Source organism: Mesoplodon bidens (genome assembly GCF_964165515.1).
Source record: "Mesoplodon bidens genome assembly, chromosome: 11".
Taxonomy (NCBI): Eukaryota; Metazoa; Chordata; class Mammalia; order Artiodactyla; family Ziphiidae; genus Mesoplodon; species Mesoplodon bidens.
The window spans coordinates 85,288,983-85,308,776 of record NC_138167.1 but is presented as its reverse complement, the minus strand read 5'-3'; the positions used below and the strand labels follow the sequence as shown (position 1 = coordinate 85,308,776).

The 19,794-nt window shown below is 36.3% G+C and overlaps 1 protein-coding gene across 7 annotated transcripts in view; it reads right to left on the bottom strand.

Annotated features, from left to right (window-relative positions):
* Positions 1-19,794, bottom strand: part of EEA1 (early endosome antigen 1) — a 315,773-nt gene that overhangs the window by 27,099 nt on the left and 268,880 nt on the right. For 6 of the 7 annotated variants that reach the window (XR_014016978.1, XR_014016979.1, XM_081247857.1 and 3 more), the window contains 7 exons: positions 17,291-17,494; positions 12,602-12,802; positions 11,148-11,261; positions 7,747-7,902; positions 5,010-5,149; positions 1,347-1,677; positions 144-245 (listed from right to left, as the gene is read on the bottom strand). Coding sequence is in view for 5 of the 7 variants with exons in the window: in XM_081247857.1 (XP_081103983.1) it covers positions 144-245; positions 1,347-1,677; positions 5,010-5,149; positions 7,747-7,902; positions 11,148-11,261; positions 12,602-12,802; positions 17,291-17,494 (1,248 nt within the window). In the remaining 2 variants the exon portion in view is untranslated. The remainder of the gene's footprint in view (positions 1-143; positions 246-1,346; positions 1,678-5,009; positions 5,150-7,746; positions 7,903-11,147; positions 11,262-12,601; positions 12,803-17,290; positions 17,495-19,794) is intronic. The other variant, XM_081247858.1, reaches the window with a different exon arrangement.

The window sequence follows — 19,794 nt, the reverse complement described above, 5'->3', positions numbered from 1 at the left end:
TTAAACTAGCTTAAATCTTTTTAGTAGTAGGTAGAACACAAATGAAAAAACCTTCTTTTGATTTAAGTATTGTGAAAATATTTTGAAAATATAAAGACCTTATTATGCTTTACATATTTTTTGTTATAGAAAAAAACTCTTACCTCCTTCTCTTTTTCAAGTGACTTTTTCAGTTCATTCTGTTCCTTATGCGTGCTTTCTGTCTGTACTTGAAGCTGTTGCTTTAATTCTTTGCACGTTTTCTCCTAAAAAAATGGAAACTACATTATGCAGAAAATATTTGTAGTGAATTTAAGAATTTTGGTTTACAATCTCAGTAAGATCCACACAAGGAAATAAACCAGAATCACTGATGATTTAAGATGGGACAAAATCATCCATTTCAATAATAAAAACAGGCAAATATTATAGCAGTAAATGGGGAGGGAGAGGAAAAGGCTAAGAGTTTCTATTATCAACCAACAGTCACAATAAATACTTTAGATAATATTTAGACAAGATTTTAGAATACTTTGAAAACCACATTTTTATGTCACAGAATTAATTAACTTATACTATTTTAAAAGTAGAATAATGGGCTTCAAAAAATGGAAGCAAATTTTTTTAAAGTACTGAAACAACAAATAAAAATAATCACATATAACTTAAGTGGGAAGATGTACAGATAGATGTTTCCTCCAAACAGAAAGGAACATAAAAGTAACATACGAAAATCATGTTTTTTATGCTACTCAACACTTTCACTGACCTTCATATTGAGAACAAAAGAATTTTACTTTTGCTGCTATTCTGTGTTATTCTGGGTTAAAATATTTCTGAGAATACATTCCTCTTTACGCATTTCCTGAGACTCAGATTTTTTTTCTCTATAGTTTAAATATTTTTTACAGTATCTCTAAGACATGGTATTATCTAGAGTTTTAGAAAATTGAATAAAGAATTAAGAAAGTTTATAGCACCAGAGTTAAAAGTCATTTAGACCTTTCTGGTCTTCTTTCTTTTTTTTTTTTTTTATAGTCAAGTGAAAAACATTTCAACTAGTAGCTATATTCTCTGTGGAAGTGTCCCTGAGGACAAACATGCTGTAGTCTTTCCCAAATCTAGCACCAGACCCAGAATAGAGAAAGACTATATACTCAACTGAAAATTTTCTGGGCCATTGGAAAATTACACACACAAACACCAATATCTTTTTCTCAGGTTAAGTAATCCCAATTCCTTTCCTCTAAGAACACATAAAATCACTTAAATGCAGGGTGAAAAGTCAACAGTGAATTAAGCAGAAAAGTCACTACATTTTAAATAAAAATCACTTCTACCTAAGACAGTAAACATAAACAACTAACCAAATCTAATACAGCAGCTTTTCCTTTCTGATTTTCCTTTTCAAATTCACTTTTGGAGTTCTTCAAAGAATCAGAAACTTCTGATAATTTCTCTTTTGCTGCAGAAAGCTCTGCTACTAGAGTTTCTTTCTCCATCTTCACTTTTTGTAGTTCTGTTACTGCTGTGTGAACTTTGTTATTCAATTCCTTGTGCTGCATCTTTGCATCTTGACTTAAATTTTCAATTTCTTGTTTAAGGACTTTTTTTTCTTCTTCTTGCTTGGTAAGCATTTGCTTAATATTTTCAAGCGCTTCAGATTTCTTCTGTAGATCCAACTTTGTATTGGATACTCTAAATATTTAAGAAACAATTTCTTTAATAATGCATAATTTACCAAATTAATAAATTATTGAGTTTTAAAACTTTCTTGTGTAGTTAAGAAGTAAAAACAATGATTTAATGTCGTAAAACCACACAACTGAAAAATGCTTTAGAACATCTGATCCAATCATTTAACAGATGAAGATGATTTTCCTCAAGTCAAATAAATTAGTGGTAAAGCCAAGACCATCTAAGCCCATAACTTAATCCAGTCTTGTTGACCACAGTGTATCTCCAAATAAATCTGTGCATATAGCAAACCCTCTAGTGTATGACAGCCAGAAGTGTTTTCCCATGTACCCTAAAGAACCTATTTATTACATTAGCCCCCATGCACAGAGAACTCTGCCTCTTTCCTTGAAAAACTAAAACACATTATGTGTTTGCCAGGTCCTAAACTTGAAAACACATAAGGTAACCAGGAAAAAAAAAGTTAAAAAATAGAAGAAACATTTCATTTCAAACATGGAGGAAAGACAAAAATTTACTTTAATCCTAGAGCTTAGCAGATTATGTAAAAGATTTATCATTTGTCCTTTAATATAAGTTTTCGACACCGGAATGAATTAAAAAGTTACAAGAACCTGAAACTAACATGATACTGTAAATCAACTATACTTCAATTTTTTAAAACAGGAAAAAAAAAGTTATAAGAATGAGGAAATGAAGATATTGTTTTAAGGAAGTTAAAGACTTTGCTTTCATAAAATGAATAAAATTATGCATATTACTTATCAAAAGAACACATTAAAGATCAACCATTTTTTAAAGTGAAAATGAAACCAAGTGCAAAGAAATATTTCTAGAATGCATACTATTTCCAATGTACTTTACTATCAATATACTTTATTATAAATTCAACAATATGTTAAAGAGAGGTTATTAAAAAATGTACCAGCCACATAATTGAAGTTGGGTATTAATACAATACCAGAACTGCATCTATACCTTGAAGTTTTCTAACTTGTAGTCCCAGAAACTTACTTTTACTTTCGAAAAAGTAGCTAGAACATATGAAGGTACATTCACAGGATCCTGTACCTCATGGATTTTTAAAGGTCTAAATAGAAAAGTCATTGTACTAATATTACTTTACCATTTAATACAGTTAAAATCCCTGTCAAGCAACCCTAAAATTGGGACTTGATATATTTACTATGCTACTTAACTTTCCCATAAGTAATTATTATAAAATCATAAGACTATGTGAATCAAAGAAAGCAAACAGAAATAAAGGCTTGCACAAATACCGTATGCTAACACATATATATGGAATCTAAGAAAAAAACAAAAAATGTCATGAAGAACCTAGGGCTAAGACGGGAATAAAGACACAGACCTACTAGAGAATGGACTTGAGGATATGGGAGGGGGAAGGGTAAGCTGTGACAAAGTGAGAAAGTGGCATGGACATATATACACTACCAAACGTAAAACAGATAGCTAGTGGGAAGCAGCTGCATAGCACAGGGAGATAGCTTGGTGCTTTGTGACCACCTAGAGGGGCGGGATAGGGAGGGTGGGAGGGAGGGAGACGCAAGAGGGAAAAGATAAGGGAACATATGGATAACTGATTCACTTTGTTATAAAGCAGAAACTAACACACCGTTGTAAAGCAATTATACTCCAATAAAGATGTAAAAAAAAAAGTCAGTTTTGATATCTATCTATATCTATACCAGCTCTCTATTATGTAAAAAAGTTAATAGTAGATCCCTATTTATATTGAAACTTGTATATATATATCACACAAATACATATAGAATTTTATTTTACATATGCCTGTTTTCTATTACACTAAAACCCTTTGAGACACATCTCATTAAATATTTTAAATTAGTGGCTTTACATTTCATGACAATCCTCTAGCCATAAAAATAATAAAAAATTCTTTAGTACAAAAAAAATAAAAGAAATAAAGACTTGCATAGTGACTGTAAAACTTAGTTTATTTCTTAAAAAGTCACTTAAGGAAGTAATAAATAAAACCACAATCTGGGAAACCTTAACACCCCTTTCTCAGAAACTGACAGAAATGACCAGAGAAAAAAATTGGCAAGGATATAGAAGATTAGAACAACATTATCAACCACCTTAACCTAACTGATATTTATAGAACACTTTACCCAAAAACACATATATGTGCACATGGAAACTTAACCAAAATAAACCATACACTGTGCCCTAAATGAAAATTTGAAATGTCTGAATTTTACTGAATATGTTCTCCTACCAAAATGGAGTTAAATTAGAAACGAATAACAGTAAGACATCTAGAAGAGTCCTAAATATTTGAAAAGTAAACAATATACTCCTAAGTAACCCATAAATCAAAGAAATCACAAAGGATATTTGAAAATACATTAAACCGCAGAGTAATGAAAATACATTATAAGATGGAATTTGGAGGGAAAGAGTTGCATGCAGAGTGAAGGTGGCCCTTGAGAAAGGGGAGCTCTGTACCCTGTTCTTTGGGCTGAGTCCTATGACCAGGGGTGAGGTTTAGTCAAACCTCAGATGTGTTTACCCAGCCCTTCTTTCTTAGGTAGTACTCTAGAAATGCAGGACCCCACATAAGAAATGTTTGCATAAAGTATAAAGGCAAAAATTTTAAAAACCTTAGTAGAAATGGAAAGAACCACTAGGCCCATAGGGGGCCTTGGGAAAGAGAACAAGAACCAACTCAAAGGTCATCTTCACAGACACATGACTGGGTTCCAGAGGTGACAAATCACTCAGTGGGTGATACAAAGGATCAGATGTACTCCCCAAATACCTAGGCACTGGAAATGACGATGTTAAGAGAAGAAATGCCACTTGAGGCACAAAATGCATCTGTATATCCTCAAGTTCACAATATCAGGACCCAATTTACTAGATGTGAGAACAAAAACATTTTGTCATCACTCCCAAAACAAGGATGAAACCATGAAGGTATAAAACAATTTAACTATCATCAACTTTGATGGGTTTTACTTCATTTCCCTGAAAGATACTGAATACCTTTCCCAGGCTCTCAGCTTCCATCTTTACTACTGAGAGTCAAAAACCCTCACCATCCTGACACAGATACAGTCTGCCAACTCAGTCAGAGTGCTGTATTTGGCCTTTAAAGACAAAGTCTACTGAAATGTGACTGGTCACAAGCCCTCCTATTTAACCATACTGTGATGGCTTTATTTTTCATTCACATTAATATCAGTAGTTTACAGAATCAAATAAATCTTTAAACACTGTGATAGCAAAATTGAAATCTTATAAAACTTAGTTTATAATCCTCTCCCTTAAGTAGTTTAGCTTACGTTTCTTTCTCCTTTTCAAGTTGTTTACTCAATTCTGTGGCTCTAAGCTCTAAATCTGTGTTCAGCTGTCTTTGCTCTTGTAGATCCTGCAAAGCTTGCTCCTTGCTTGCTTTAACTTCAAGAGTATCAGCTTCTAGTTTCTATGGCAGAAATATAATATAAAACCATTTTAATGTCAACGATTATCTATCTATTAAACATTATAACATTTATTTACACTCAAATTGGTGTTGTCATAACACACAAAAATAACCAAAAATATTTATGTTATAATAAAAAACACATTCTGAAGCCATCACTGAATAAAGAAGCCATTTATCTTGGAATCTTTCAGAAGACCTAGCAGCTGGCTTTATATATGAGAGGCAGTCACTAAGTTTTACTTTTTAAAATGAACTCTGGGGCTTCTCTGGTGGCGCAGTGGTTGAGAGTCCACCTGCCAATGCAGGGGACACGGGTTCGTGCCCTGGTCCAGGAAGATCCCACATGCCGCGGAGCGGCTGGGCCTGTGAGCCATGGCCACTGAGCCTGCGCATCTGGAGCCTGCGCTCCACAACGGGAGAGGCCACAACAGTGAGAGGCCCGCGTACCACAAAAATAAACAAATAAAATTTATAAATAAATAAAATTTATAATAAATAAATAAATAAAATGAACTCTGAATAAGAGAATAAATTTAATTATATTTATTACTTGAGTAAAAGTTATTAACTCAAGTATGAAAAAACTAAGTAACAGGTTCACACATGGGCCCACTTAAAATATATAATCCTGGGACTTCCCTGGTAGAACAGCAGTTAAGAATCTGCCTGCCAACGCAGGTGACACGCGTTCAAGCCCTGGTCTGGGAAGATCCCACATGCCACGGAGCAACTAAGCCCGTGCGCTACAACTACTAAGCCTGTGCTCTAGAGCCCACGAGCCACAACTACTGAGCCTGCACACCTAGAGCCCGTGCTCTGCAATAAGAGAAGCCACCACAATGAGAAGCACGCGCACCGCAACGAAGAGTAGCCCCCGCTCGCCCCAACTAGAGAAAGCCCGCACGCAGCAATGAAGACCCAATGCAGCCAAAAATAAGTAAATTTATTTTTAAATAAATAAATAAATAAATAAAATATATATAATCCTTTATATTCAGTTAACAACACTAATGTTATATAATTATAAATATTCAAAACTAAAATGGAGTTGTCATGTCATCCTTCTCATTAACACCTATTGACTCTAAATATAAAGCCAATTAAACTTCTGATTTTGCTTCTTTAATCTCTTGGTCTAGAGATTATTATTCATACTGTGAATACTATATATGAATACTTATGAATACTTCATACTGTGGCTTCTATCTCATACATATACATATAACTGTATGTATTTTTACAAATTTACAAAATCAAACTGTTAAATATATAGTTTGAACATCTATAAGCAATGCTTTTCTTGTATAGTTGTAAAAATTTTGCATACTATTTTATAAGCCAATTTAGGTACCTGTGGCTCTTACTCAACACTTACACTGGATATTCAATGTAACTATGTTAATTCTATTAACTACATATATACACAAACACACACATATATATATAAAACAGGTGGAATACTTCCTAAAATAATAATTACAAAATGTTAAATATCCGACATTGTCATAGATCACAATAGACACTAGTGGTTCTAAATATCTTTTCTTTGGGGGGGTGGGGGGGCATGCCACGAGGCATGCGGGATCTTAGTTCCTTGACCAGGGATCAAACCTGTACCCGCCCTGCAGTGGAAGCGTGGAGTCTTAACCACTGGACCACCAGAGAAGTCCCTAAATAACTATTTTAAAAAGATACTCAAATAGAACTCTCATTAGATGCCTTTCATCTAAAAAAAAAAGACCCAAAGAAAAGTTTTTCTGTTCTTTTCAACCATTACATCATGTAATTGATCACACCATTATCACTGACCATAAAGAAAAGGGAACCCATAAATAGAATTGTAAATGTAATTTTCTTCTTCCATGTTATATTGGTTTAGATGCACATATAGAAATATACATAGCCCATGATTCTATAATTGTACAGAAGTGCTTCATCTGACTGTGAAGGTATGTTACATATATAGTAACTTGAGAAATTTTTCTTTAACTTATAGAAGTTCTAATTTAAAGGACAAAGGACTCAGGTCAAATCCTTCTCTAATATGTGTAGTCATTTAATCTCTTTAGTATAAATCAATACTTTCACTTGAAGTTGTGTTAAAGAAAGAAGCAATTTACTATAGTGTAAATTATAATAGTTTTAATAATATTAAATTAGAAACAAAATCCAAAGGGTATAAATGTAAAATGTAAAAAAAGGAAGAAATATACCATACCTGAATATTACATTGGAATAAGGAAGGAAGGAAACAGGAATGATAGGGCAGAAGAGACTTCACAACAATAAAAAACTAAGTTCCTTGTAATTATAGAGTAGATCCTTGGTTGGTTGTCTCTTTAAAACACTTACACATTACAATGCAACCCGTATATATGTAAACTGCTATTTGTAAAAGCCATCCATTAGTGAAGAAGTTAAAAGTAAAGGTGGAATTCAAAATTAAGACATGAAAAAACTACAAGTAAGTTTTTAAATTGGTATATCACAACTTCACATTTGTTTGCAAATTTAAAATCTTTGATTCCTTCTAGGTCATCAATTTCCATTGCTACAGCAGTAGAAAATATGGCTACAGTTTCCTTTATACAAACCTTAATTTGACCTTCCAATTCTTCAGTTTTCTGTTCTAAAGAGAGGTATTTCTCTTTATATTCTTTAAGATGACTTTCCAGCTGACTGCAATGTTCTTGCTTATCCTGCAACTTTGTAGTGACCTGATCCAACTGAGTAGTGATCTTATTTAACTCCTATAAAAAAGTACAATTAAAGATAACTTTGGTAAGGTTTACTTTGCTGTAATGCCCAAATGTTTGGTCAAAGTAAGGCAGAAAACTCTAACTTTATTTAAGAAACTATTTTGAGTAAGACCATAGATAAGTCTAATAATATATCAGAGGTTATATTTACCCACCAATGTAAAGGACTTGAACTGAAGTTGTACATAGTCTGAGATACTACGTTTACATACATAAGAGCTCAATAACTTTTTCTAGGAAGAGTTATTTTAGGAGCCAAAAGATACAACAGAATATTAAACAGGCTAATAATAAAATAACACTTTTATACTATAATTAAATGTTTTCAATGTTCAAAACACCATTTTTAATATAATTTTTTAAATTACAGGTATTAACATTATGATACTTGAACAATTCATTTGGAATATCTAGTTGCACAGAAAAAAAACAAAATAAAAATTACTAGTAAATCCACTACCCACAGATAATTACTATTAATGTTTTGATAGCTTTCCTTCTAGTCTTTTCTGTATGTTAGTTTCTATTTTTTGATTTGTACTTTTAAAATAAAGGAGGTCGCTTTACATACTGTTTTACTGTACCCTCCTTTGTTTTTTGTTTGTTTGTTTTGGTTTTTGTTTTTGTTTTTGCGGTACGCGGGCCTCTCACTGCTGTGGCCTCTCCTGTTGCAGAGCACAGGCTCCGGACGCGCAGGCTCAGCGGCCATGGCTCACGGGCCCAGCCGCTCCACGGCATGTGGGATCTTCCCGGACCGGTGCACGAACCCGTGTCCCCTGCATCGGCAGGCGGACTCTCAACCACTGCGCCACCAGGGAAGCCCTAACCTCCTTTGTTTTTACATAACAACGCATCATGAAACTGTGACATTATTTTCTAAAATATCATTATACATGACTGCGTAAATTTCTGTTTTTATCAATACAGACCATTTTTTAGCCAAATGTCCTATTTTATATTCTTAGATTGCTACAAACCTTTCTGCAGATATGCTAACAGCATGCTTAAAACTACGATTATTTCCTTAGGGTAAAGGACTAAAAGTGAGCTAATGAATATGAAAAATCCTAAAGGTCTTAAAATAAATATATTGCCGATCAGCTTCCCCTACCACCATCAAAACAAGCCACTATGGAAGTGGCTTGTTCTTCTACACCATGTCCAATCCTTCCAGAGTTAAACACATACACATGAACATTTTACCTTAATGAGGGCATATTCCGTTATTGTCTTAATTTGCAATTGCTTCTTAATGAACTTGAGGATTTGCTAATATAGTTTTGATCATTTACTTTTTTTTGTAGTCACTTATTTCTTATGTAAAAGTGTTTTAAACATCAAAAATATTAACCCTTCATCAGACATACTTCAGAAAATGTTTTATTCTTTGGCTACTTGCTTTAGAATTTTGTAATACTTTTGTCAGGTAAATTTTAAACTTTTATGTGGTTATTCTTATAAAGACTTTTTCCACTATAGTTCCTGGCACTGACCTAATACTTAGAAAATACTTTCCAGATGTGTTTAGCAATAATGTAAATAACAATATAAAGTAAAAAGCAAGTTGCAGAACAACATATATAATGATAGTATATGTATAAAACAAAAAGACCTGTGTGTGTGTATATACACACACACATATATTTTTGTTCAATGTTTATATAAGTCTGGAAGGATACATACCAAATTTAAAAGCAAAATTTCCATATAAGGAGAAAAGATGGATTGGGGTTAAGGGTAAATATAGAAAATCATTTTGTTTCATTAACTTGATACACTAATATATTGTTTAAAAAATGTTTGGACCAGGGCTTCCCTGGTGGTGCAGTGGTTGAGAGTCTGCCTGCCGATGCAGGGGACACAGGTTCGTGCCCCGGTCCGGGAGGATCCCACATGCCGCGGAGCGGCTGGGCCCATGAGTCATGGCCGCTGAGCCTGTGCGTCCAGAGCCTGCGCTCCGCAAGGGGAGAGGCCACAGCAGTGAGAGGCCCACGTACCACACACACAAAAAAAAATGTTTGGACCAACAACCAGTATTACTTCTCAAGCAAAAAGTAAACTTTAAAAATTCCTACCTGGTCAAAGGTAAGAAAAATCTACCAGCATTTTGAGCTTGGCCCTAAAGGAGGAAGCTTTTATTCTACCAGAAGTGTTGAGAAGAGTAACTTGTGTATTCTTTCCAGCCCTACTTACTCCTACCCCCAAGAAAAGAGAGTAGCTCTTACTATTGAGATGGAATACATGGTGCTCTTTTCCTGCTTCGAAGTGGTAAGTATATCTGGGTCACGGCCTGATTACCTACTTAAAACAGGTGTGGAAATCTGTCTCTTTCCCAGTCATTGGCATTTGATGGGATGAAGCAACAATTCAACAATTAGGAGTAAATATTTCAGCTCCACACCAAGGTCTATATTATGGGAGAAATACAATATTAAGAAGCTCAACCATAGCTGCACAAGTTGAGCTTTATCAAAAACAAAGATGGGGCTTCCCTGCTGGCGCAGTGGTTGAGAGTCCGCCTGCCGATGCAGGGGACACGGGTTCGTGCCCGGGTCTGGGAAGATCCCACGTGCCACGGAGCTGCTGGGCCCGTGAGCCATGGCCGCTGAGCCTGTGCTCCGCAACGGGAGAGGCCACAACAGTGAGAGGCCCACATACTGCAAAAAAAAAAAAAAAAAAAAAAAGATGATTTTTTTTTTTTTTTTGCCATGCCTCTTGTCTTGTGGAATTCGTAGTTCCCCAACCAGGGATTAAACCTGGGCCACCACGGTAAAAGTACCAAGTCCTAACCACTGGACTGCCAGGGAATTCCCAAAGATGATAACTTTTTTTTTTTTTTTTTTTTCTGGTACGCGGGCCTCTCACGGCTGTGGCCTCTCCCGTTGTGGAGCACAGGCTCCGAACATGCAGGCCCAGCGGCCACGGCCCACGGGCCCAGCCGCCCCGCGGCATGCGGGACCCTCCCGGACCGGGGCACGAACCCGCGCCCCCTGCATCGGCAGGCGGACTCTCAACCACTGCACCACCAGGGAAGCCCAAAGATGGTAACTTTTATCTCCATCTGTCTGACTCTTGCATCTACCACTCAACTGGTTCTGAACTCAGGGAGAAATTAAGGAGAATAAGCAGGTCAATCACAATATTATATAAAACTGAGTATCATTTTTACATGTTTCCAGTTAATTTATCTACCAAAACATTAGGTTATGGTAAGAAATTGCATCAGGTTCTCCTACCTGCTGTTTATCTTGTAATGCGTTTTGGGCTGTGTCCAAATGATTTTGAAGATCTGCTCTTTGAGCAGTTTTTGCTGCTTCTGCTGACAGCAATAATTCAGTTTTGGCTTTAATCTGTAACAAAATTTACAAGTCATTTAATTTGTATTTAGTTCTTGATTTCCCCTTGCTTGAGTGTACATTACTTTTGTCACTAAATAATTTTTAAAAGTTAAATCTTTGGGCAGAAAACATAAAGATTTAGACATTAAAAAGTAAGTATGTGATAATCCCTCAAACAGGAATGAGTAGGAGAGAATAATCCTAATAATGCTTGAATAAATGACAAAAAGATGTCCCTATATAAATGCAAAACACTTCTCCCTCTCTAAAATTGGACATCCACATATTGAATTATCTGTAACTCATCTAACAAATATATTTTTAAAAGAAAGAAATGTGTATCCTCTTTTTCCAAATTCTAATAGTATACTTGTTATTTTATTATATCATTTCTGATTTTCAATGGAATTATTCTCCTCAAATAAAGAAAATTAAGGCTTAGAAATGTTTCTATAACTTTCTCTACTATAGTATAGAATAAAAAACCAATGATGAGAATGAAGAAAGAAATATGTCTTAATTCCCACACCATGACTGACTCACTGAGCAAGGCTTCCATACTGGCCTCTGAAAGAAAACACATTAAAATACATAATGGGCGCTTCCCTGGTGGCGCAGTAGTTGAGAGTCCGCCTGCCGATGCAGGGGACATGGGTTCGTGCCCCGGTCTGGGAAGATCCCACATGCCGCGGAGCGGCTGGGCCCGTGAGCCATGGCCGCTGAGCCTGTGCTCCACAACGGGAGAGGCCACAACAGTGAGAGGCCTGCGTGCCGCAAAAAAAAAAAAAAAAAAAAAACATAATGGTACCATACAAAGTTGGGTTTTTTTCTTTTTTGGGGGGCGTACTCGAGGCTTGTGGGATCTTAGTTCCCCAGCCAGGGGTTGAACCTGGGCCCTCAGCAGTGAAAGTGCCACGTCCTGACCACTGGACCACCAGGGAATTCCCTGAAGTTTTTTTTTTAACCAAACCTTTTAAAAAATCAAATTCAAAATAATTCAAATATATGTAACAGAAATCTAATGGTATAATAATATCAAACAACTTTGAACTTAGGAAACAATAATAAGGGCTTCATCAAAAAAAAAAGTGAAAAGACCTGGTAGTTTCAGGAAGAGTAATTTGCTGGGAGAGAGAGAGAAAGAGACGGAGGGAAAGGGAGAAAGGCAAACAGGAAAGCTCAACAACTGTCTAAATACAACCTTTATTTAATTCCTATTCCTAATTTTTTTTTCCATTAATAAGTAAGGCAGGGGGTGGGGAGGGAGAGAGAAACAATTTAAAATATGTGATGGCCTAAAATTGGTGTTTTATTCATGCAAACTCATATTAAGTTACATAATTCGATATTACCTGTATATCAAGCTGGGAGACCTTCTCCTTGCTTTCATTTAATTGACTACTTAATTCATTAATGCTGGATTCTAGGGAAAGGACGCGGTCTTGTGCAGCTCTGAGATGTGCCTTCTGCTCTTGCACCTGGTCATGCAAATTCTCCTGGGCTTGTTTATGACTTTCTGACTGATTCTTCAGCTTCTCTGTTAGTTGAGTTACCTACCATATAAGCAAGACTCTAATTATGAAGGTCACAAATGATGTAACAAGAACTAAGAAACCCAAATTTAAGCACCATGAGAATGTTAAAGTGCTCTATGATAGATTATCTCAACTTTTTTTTAAGAAACATTATTCACATCTTTCCAAAAGTAAGTAAACATAATCTCTCAAAATCATAAGAATAACATCAAATTCAGAGATTCCTATTATTTTTAAAACCAACTCTACTGAACTATAATTTAGATATAATAAAATTCACCCAATTCAATTGTACAGTTTGAGGAGAACTGATAAATACATACATTCATTTAACCATCACCACCATCAAGCAAGAGAACATTCCAATTACCCCCAAAAGTTTCCTCATGCTCCTGTGCACTCAGTGCCCACCCTCTGCTCATCTCTAGCCCCAGACAATCACTGATCTGATTGAATAATAAGAGTTCCTTATATATCCTGGATGCTTCTGAATTGTCAGATATATGTACTACACATATTTTCTCCCAATCTGTCTTGGCTTTTATTTTTGTAATGGTGTCTTTTGAAGAGCATTCATTTTTCATTTAGGTGAAACCCAATTCATCTGATATTTGTTTGGGGTACTCTGGTTAGAATGCATTGAGTTTCTTGAATCTGTGGTTTCATATTTTTAATCAAATTTACAATTTTTTCAGCCACTATTTCTATAAATATTTTTCCTCCTCCCCACTCTTCTTTGACACTAATTATATGTATGCTAGATTACATAATACTATCCCACAGGTCATTAAGGCACTGTTCATTTTTTTTCCAGCCTTTTTTCTCTCTGTGCTTCATTGTGGACAGTTTCAATTACCTTGTCTTAATGGTCACTGATACTGTTTTCCATTTGCTTAATCTATTATATTCATCCAGTGAAATTTTCATTTCAGATTTTTTTTTAATCTCTAGAAGTTCTAATTTTTATTGTTTCCACTTCTATTTCCATTATTATATTTTTTCTTTATATCCATAAGTATATTTTATTTTTTTAAGTGTAAAGCATTTTTTTAAATTATGTGTAACATAGGCAAAATTATTTTATTTATTTATTTTTTTTTTTATTTATTTTTTTTTTTTTTTTCAGTACGCGGGCCTCTCACTGTTGTGGCCTCTCCCATTGTGGAGCGCAGGCCCATCGGCCATGGCCCATGGGCCTAGCCGCTCCACGGCATGTGGGATCTTCCCAGACCAGGGCACGAACCCGTGTCCCCTGCATCGGCAGGCGGACTCTCAACCACTGCGCCACCAGGGAAGCCCTATTTATTTATTTTTGGCTCCGTTGGGTTTTCGTTGCTGCCCACGGGCTTTCTCTAGGTGCGGTGAGCGGCGGCTATTCTTCGTTGCAGTGCGCAGGCTTCTCTGATTATGGTGGCTTCTCTTGTTGTGGAGCATGGGCTCTAGGCATGCTGGCTTCAGTAGTTGTGGCACAAGTGCTCAGTAGTTGTGGCTCAGGGGCTCTAGAGTGCAGGCTCAGTAGTGTGGCACACGGGCTTAGTTGCTCTGTGGCATGTGGGATCCTCCCAGACCAGGGCTTGAACCCATGTCCCCTGCATCGGCAGGTGGACTCTTAACCACTGCGCCACCAGGGAAGTCCTGGCAAAATTATTTAAGTCAATAAATTTTTAAGGAATTTTACATGTTCTGATTCTTTCCACTGCCAATCACCTTAGTTCCTCCAAACTCAAAATCTTCAAGATAAAATAGCCCTTTCAAAAAGAAGTTGTCATGTGAGTCAGCCCACAATTCTTTTAGTTGGGCTTCTTCTATCTCCAATGGAATACAAACACACTTCAAAATTCCCAGCCTGTAATCTTTGGGATCCAATTTCCTCAAGCAATTACTTTAGGACCACATTTAGGGTCAGGAGATGGATCTGCCTGGTTCTGAATTTGACACCCTTTAAAAATGTATTAGGTTCAGGGCTTCCCTGGTGGCGCAGTGGTTGAGAGTACGCCTGCCGATGCAGGGGACACGGGTTCGTGCCCCGGTCCGGGAAGATCCCACATGCCATGGAGCGGCTGGGCCCGTGAGCCATGGCCGCTGAGCCTGTGCATCCGGAGCCTGTGCTCCGCAACGGGAGAGGCCACAACAGTGAGAGGCCTGTGTACCACAAAAAAAAAAAAAAAAGTATTAGGTTCAAATCATATTCACTCCTAAGCCATCACACCCTAGAACAGTACAGATCGTTGGGATATGCAAATACCTTTTTAATATGATTTTTTTAAACTTATTTATTATTTATTTTTGGTTCCATTGGGTCTTTGTTATGGTGCATGGGCTTCTCATTGCGGTGGCTTCTCTTGTGGAGCACGGGCTCTAGGTGTGCAGGCTTCAGTAGTTGTGGCACCTGGCTCAGTAGTTGTGGCACACAGGCTTAGCTGCTCCATGGCATGTGGGATCTTCCCGGACCAGGGCTCGAACCCGTGTCCCCTGCATTGGCAGGTGGGTTCTTAACCACTGCGCCACCAGGGAAGCCCAGCAATACCTTTTTAAAATCCAGACACTGTGTTCAAGATAAAAGCCTAAAAAAAGCAGCCATCTTTGTTTCATGTCAACATTAAAATTAGAGTAATAAATCAATGCAGCTGATAATTTAAAAGCTTAAGATATGAGGGAAATTATCAGCTCTACAATCCTGGAAGCAATCTTTATGTTTATCAGTATACCCCCATCACTTGATTCTCTTTTAGGTATCATGTTCCTTCTTATCTGTATCAAAACTCATACTGAACACTGAGTTCTGGGTTGCAAAAGAGGATTTATTTTTGCACCTGTCTGTAAGTCTTTGTCCACAAATTAAACAAAAACAAACACAAGTGCTATATAAGTATATTTTAAAAGCTGTGTTAAAGTACTTGTCTGATGATTCTATCCTCTCTCATTTCAGGTTCTATCCCCATTGAATTATTTTACTCCTGCTTACAGCTCACATGTTTTCTGCTTTGTGTGTCTTTGTTTTCTGCTTCTTTGTAATTTTTTTTATATTTGTTATGACAAGTCTGGATTTTGCTGTCTTCTTTCTAAGAATGTTGAATTTTACTCCAGCTGACAGTTAATATACTTGTGGTTCAGCTAGAACCTTTCCAGGCTTGTTCCTATGCTTCTTAGGTCAGGTGTAGGCTAGCTTTTAGTCTAGGGATAGTTTAGCTTTACTCCTAAGGTGTGACATTTCTGGGGTTTCTACTGAATGCCCCCAAGTATTCAACCATGTCTTTCTGCTCTGACTGGCTAGAACTTGAATATTTCCCAGCTCTGTGAGTTCTAATCATTTTTCAGCTGCAGCTCCTAATAATTGTTCACTGCCTGGACTCATGGAATCTCTCCTTATGAGTGTAAAGATTAGCATCCAGTGAAAGGTTCAAGTGTATCTCTAAGCAGATTTCTGGAGGTTTTTCTCTACATTGTTCCCTCTTCTCTTCTCTCAGGGATGAAAACCTGCTTGTTGTACAATGTCTGAAAACAGTGGTTTTACACAGTTTTTTCTACTTTTCTAGTTGTTTACAGTAGGAGGACTAAATAGGTATCAGTTACTCCAATATTGCCAGAAGCAGAAGTACATAAATTTACTTTTATTTATTCTTTTTCCAAAATTGTATATGCATTTCAGATCAAATTTGTATAATAAGCAATGTCAAGTTGTATGCAACTTTCAACTATAAAAGCTAGTCTAAATAATTCTTCATAAAAACTGGTAACCTAGGCTAACTTTGAAATTTGGGGGAAAAATTTGTGTTATATTCTAACACCCAAATTAAAAAAGTAATATGACCTACTTATACTTTAATACTTTCTCATTTAGATAATTAGAATTCTCTTATTAGACAATTCTTCCAAAAAGTGACTATAAATTCTTTACAGTTTCAAAATGTATTAAGCTAAATTTTATAAGTTTCACTTAAACTAACACACAGATGTTAGAACGATAAGGCAACTTACCAAAATTATTATTAGCTATGTATTCCAAACACATATACAATATCAAAATATAGGTAACCACTAAGCCTGGTTATTAACCAATACATAGTAACAACTAACACTTGATTAGTGCTTTTAGTTTATAAATATATTTTATTTACTTTTTTCAAAACATCACAAAATGCCATGAGGCAAGTATATATTATTAATAACTTTTCAATATGAGCTAACTATACTTTTCAAATGAGCTAACAAGGGGAAATGATTTGCTCATGGTCATCACAGGTAATAAGTTACATCGTGGGACATGAACTGAGAGTTCCTTCATCAAATCATGTTAGCTTATTTTCACTACAATAGCAACCCACCTCTAAGGTAAATGAGATAGTATTTGTCAGAAATACATAATAATTTTTAAAGTACTAAAAATAACAGAAGAATCATTTAGATAAAGCACTTAGTAAGATTTAGAGAGATAAAAGTAAATTTTAGAAATAGAATACACTTGAAAAGTAAATTTTAGAAATAGAATGCACTTGACAAGCTTACTTGTTCTTGTAATGTATGGTTTTTTTCTTGTAACTGGTTAAGAACAGCAGTCTCTCCCTCACCAGCCTGAATTTTTGCATAAAGGTCTTCTCTTTCCTTTTCTAGTAAAGAAATATTTTCTTTACTCTTCTGTAATAAGGCTTCAAGGTTCTGGATCTTTTGGTCCTTATCACCAATTTGACGTAGTACTTGTTCTAAATCATTCTGTAAAGAATTGAAAACTACTACCTTAATGATAGAGAACTTAAAAAGTTATTCCTCAAACAAAATGATAATAAATAAATTTTAAGACTCAAACTCTTAGTCTTACATATTTTTTACTAATCATTACATTTTAACATGGCAAATTTAATTAAATAATTAGAACTATATACTTAACAATATAAACCTATATTATTGATAATAAACTAGAATTTAACCAAAATACCCCTTCAATTAACCACACTCTTACTCTAACACTCTGACCTCACCACCTACGATGACTCTTGTTTACTCCATTTCAGACACGTGGGGCTCCTCATTATTCCTAACCACACCAGGCACACGCTCACCTCAGAGCCTTCGCACCAATTGTCTCTTCTGCCTGGCACACTTCCTCAAAGTCACATGGCTCATTCCCTCTCCTTCCAATGTTTGCTCAAATGCCACCGTCCCAATCATACCTACCCTGATCATTACATTTAAAATTGCAGCCTTTCCAAATACTCCCTCTCCTGAATATTGTTTCTTCCCACAGCACTTATCGTCTAACACTCAATAATTTACTGAGTTTTCATGTTTATGTGCCTCCCTCTGCCCCTCACAAGAATGTAGGCTCCAAGAAGGTGAAGATTTTTATCTGTTTTATTCATCGAGGTATCCAAGACCTGTACGTTCTAAGATATTTACTGAATGAACAGAAAAGTAAGTGATTGTACTCTAATGCACATACACTCATGAAAGATCATTTCAGTACCCCAATAGGACTCTTCTGTCACTCCCTCAAGGGATCCCTCTTCTTTACTTCACCAAGGACCATCATGTTACACAGAGCACATGCAAGAGAGCCCACATCCAGAGCAACACTCACTAATGTTGAGAGCTAGCTGACCCACAGCCTTTGCCTCTGCCTCAATCATTCTGAGAGAGCCAGAGAGCCTCTATCCAGAACAAGGCCCTAACAAGCCCTTAGGCAAACTTATAGCAGCCCACACCACCTTCCTGAGAGAGAGCCAGCAACCCCCTGGTACCCTGAACGAAGTGTGCCAATATTAAAATATGTGAGATCAGTCACTTTCAAACATGCTTCTCATCCCTTTAAGTTTCAATCACAAAACGATGAAAAGCAACCTAATCTCTCTGCTCTCATCCTCTGTTCCTGCCACTAAGAACCCTCTCTGCACATTCTACCAATCTTCTGGAAACACAGTTCCAGGGCTAAGCTTTTTCTAGAACTATCACTCTATTTCCAAGTCTAACTGAAGTTTGGTGCTCCCTGTACAGATGCCGATTTCCCATCAGCCCTCTCTGATATGTAAGGACTGTTCTGTTGGGCAAGCAGGAGAGGTTGACTTTTTCTAGATTTCTTCACTGCCATTACTCTCTCCCTCAAGTAAAAGGTTTATGCTGCTTTGGGAATTATGTATTCATTTATTCTATCCTCTATGCTGTGTTGCTATCATCTATAAATCCCTACCTCATTCACTGAAGACTTGAGACCTGATTTAGTCTTTCTCTCAATCCCAATTTCTGCCAATTTCCTGGGAAATACAAAATACACAGAGAATTAAGAGTACAGCCTCAACATTCATATCATCTTAATTCCTGGACCTTTATTCATTCTATTCAATCATTTCACATGCAGGATCTTGTAATCACCTGAAATTGCTCTAGATAAAAAAAATGTCAATTATCCTACTCTGTGACCACAACTTCCTGACCGTCTTCCAGTTTCATGACCTAATTTCTGCTTTTCAATGTCAAAGAGACATTAACCTCAATTTTATTCTAGCATATTTAGCATGCACCTAGCTTTTCTTCCTGAACCTCATATATGGATGTGAACTAACCTTAACTATTCTTTCATCTACATTCTCCATTTCCTTTTACCCCCCAAGTTTCCAATACAGCCACTCCAAAAAAGACCCAATCCTAGATCAATGGTGCAATCTGCTTTCTCCACACCTACATTTCTAAGCACTATTAGAGCGAAATCACAAACCTCCACAGATTGGTGCCACCACAAATTTCTAGACTCCAACCTCTATTATATACTCAGAATCATCTTTTCACTCCTGTCACTTGAGTGGGGTTCTCATCCTCAAATATTCCCCTAAATAACCATTTAAAAGCTTAATCTTAATCTCCAAATTCTTAATCTCTGTCCACCAGACATTCAGCTATTACTATTCAAACTTAACCTGGGGGGTGGGCGGTGCTATATTATCTTCAGGAATGACCTACCATGATTTTTCTTCCTCTTACCTATAAAATTATACATAGACATATATAATTCAAAAATATTT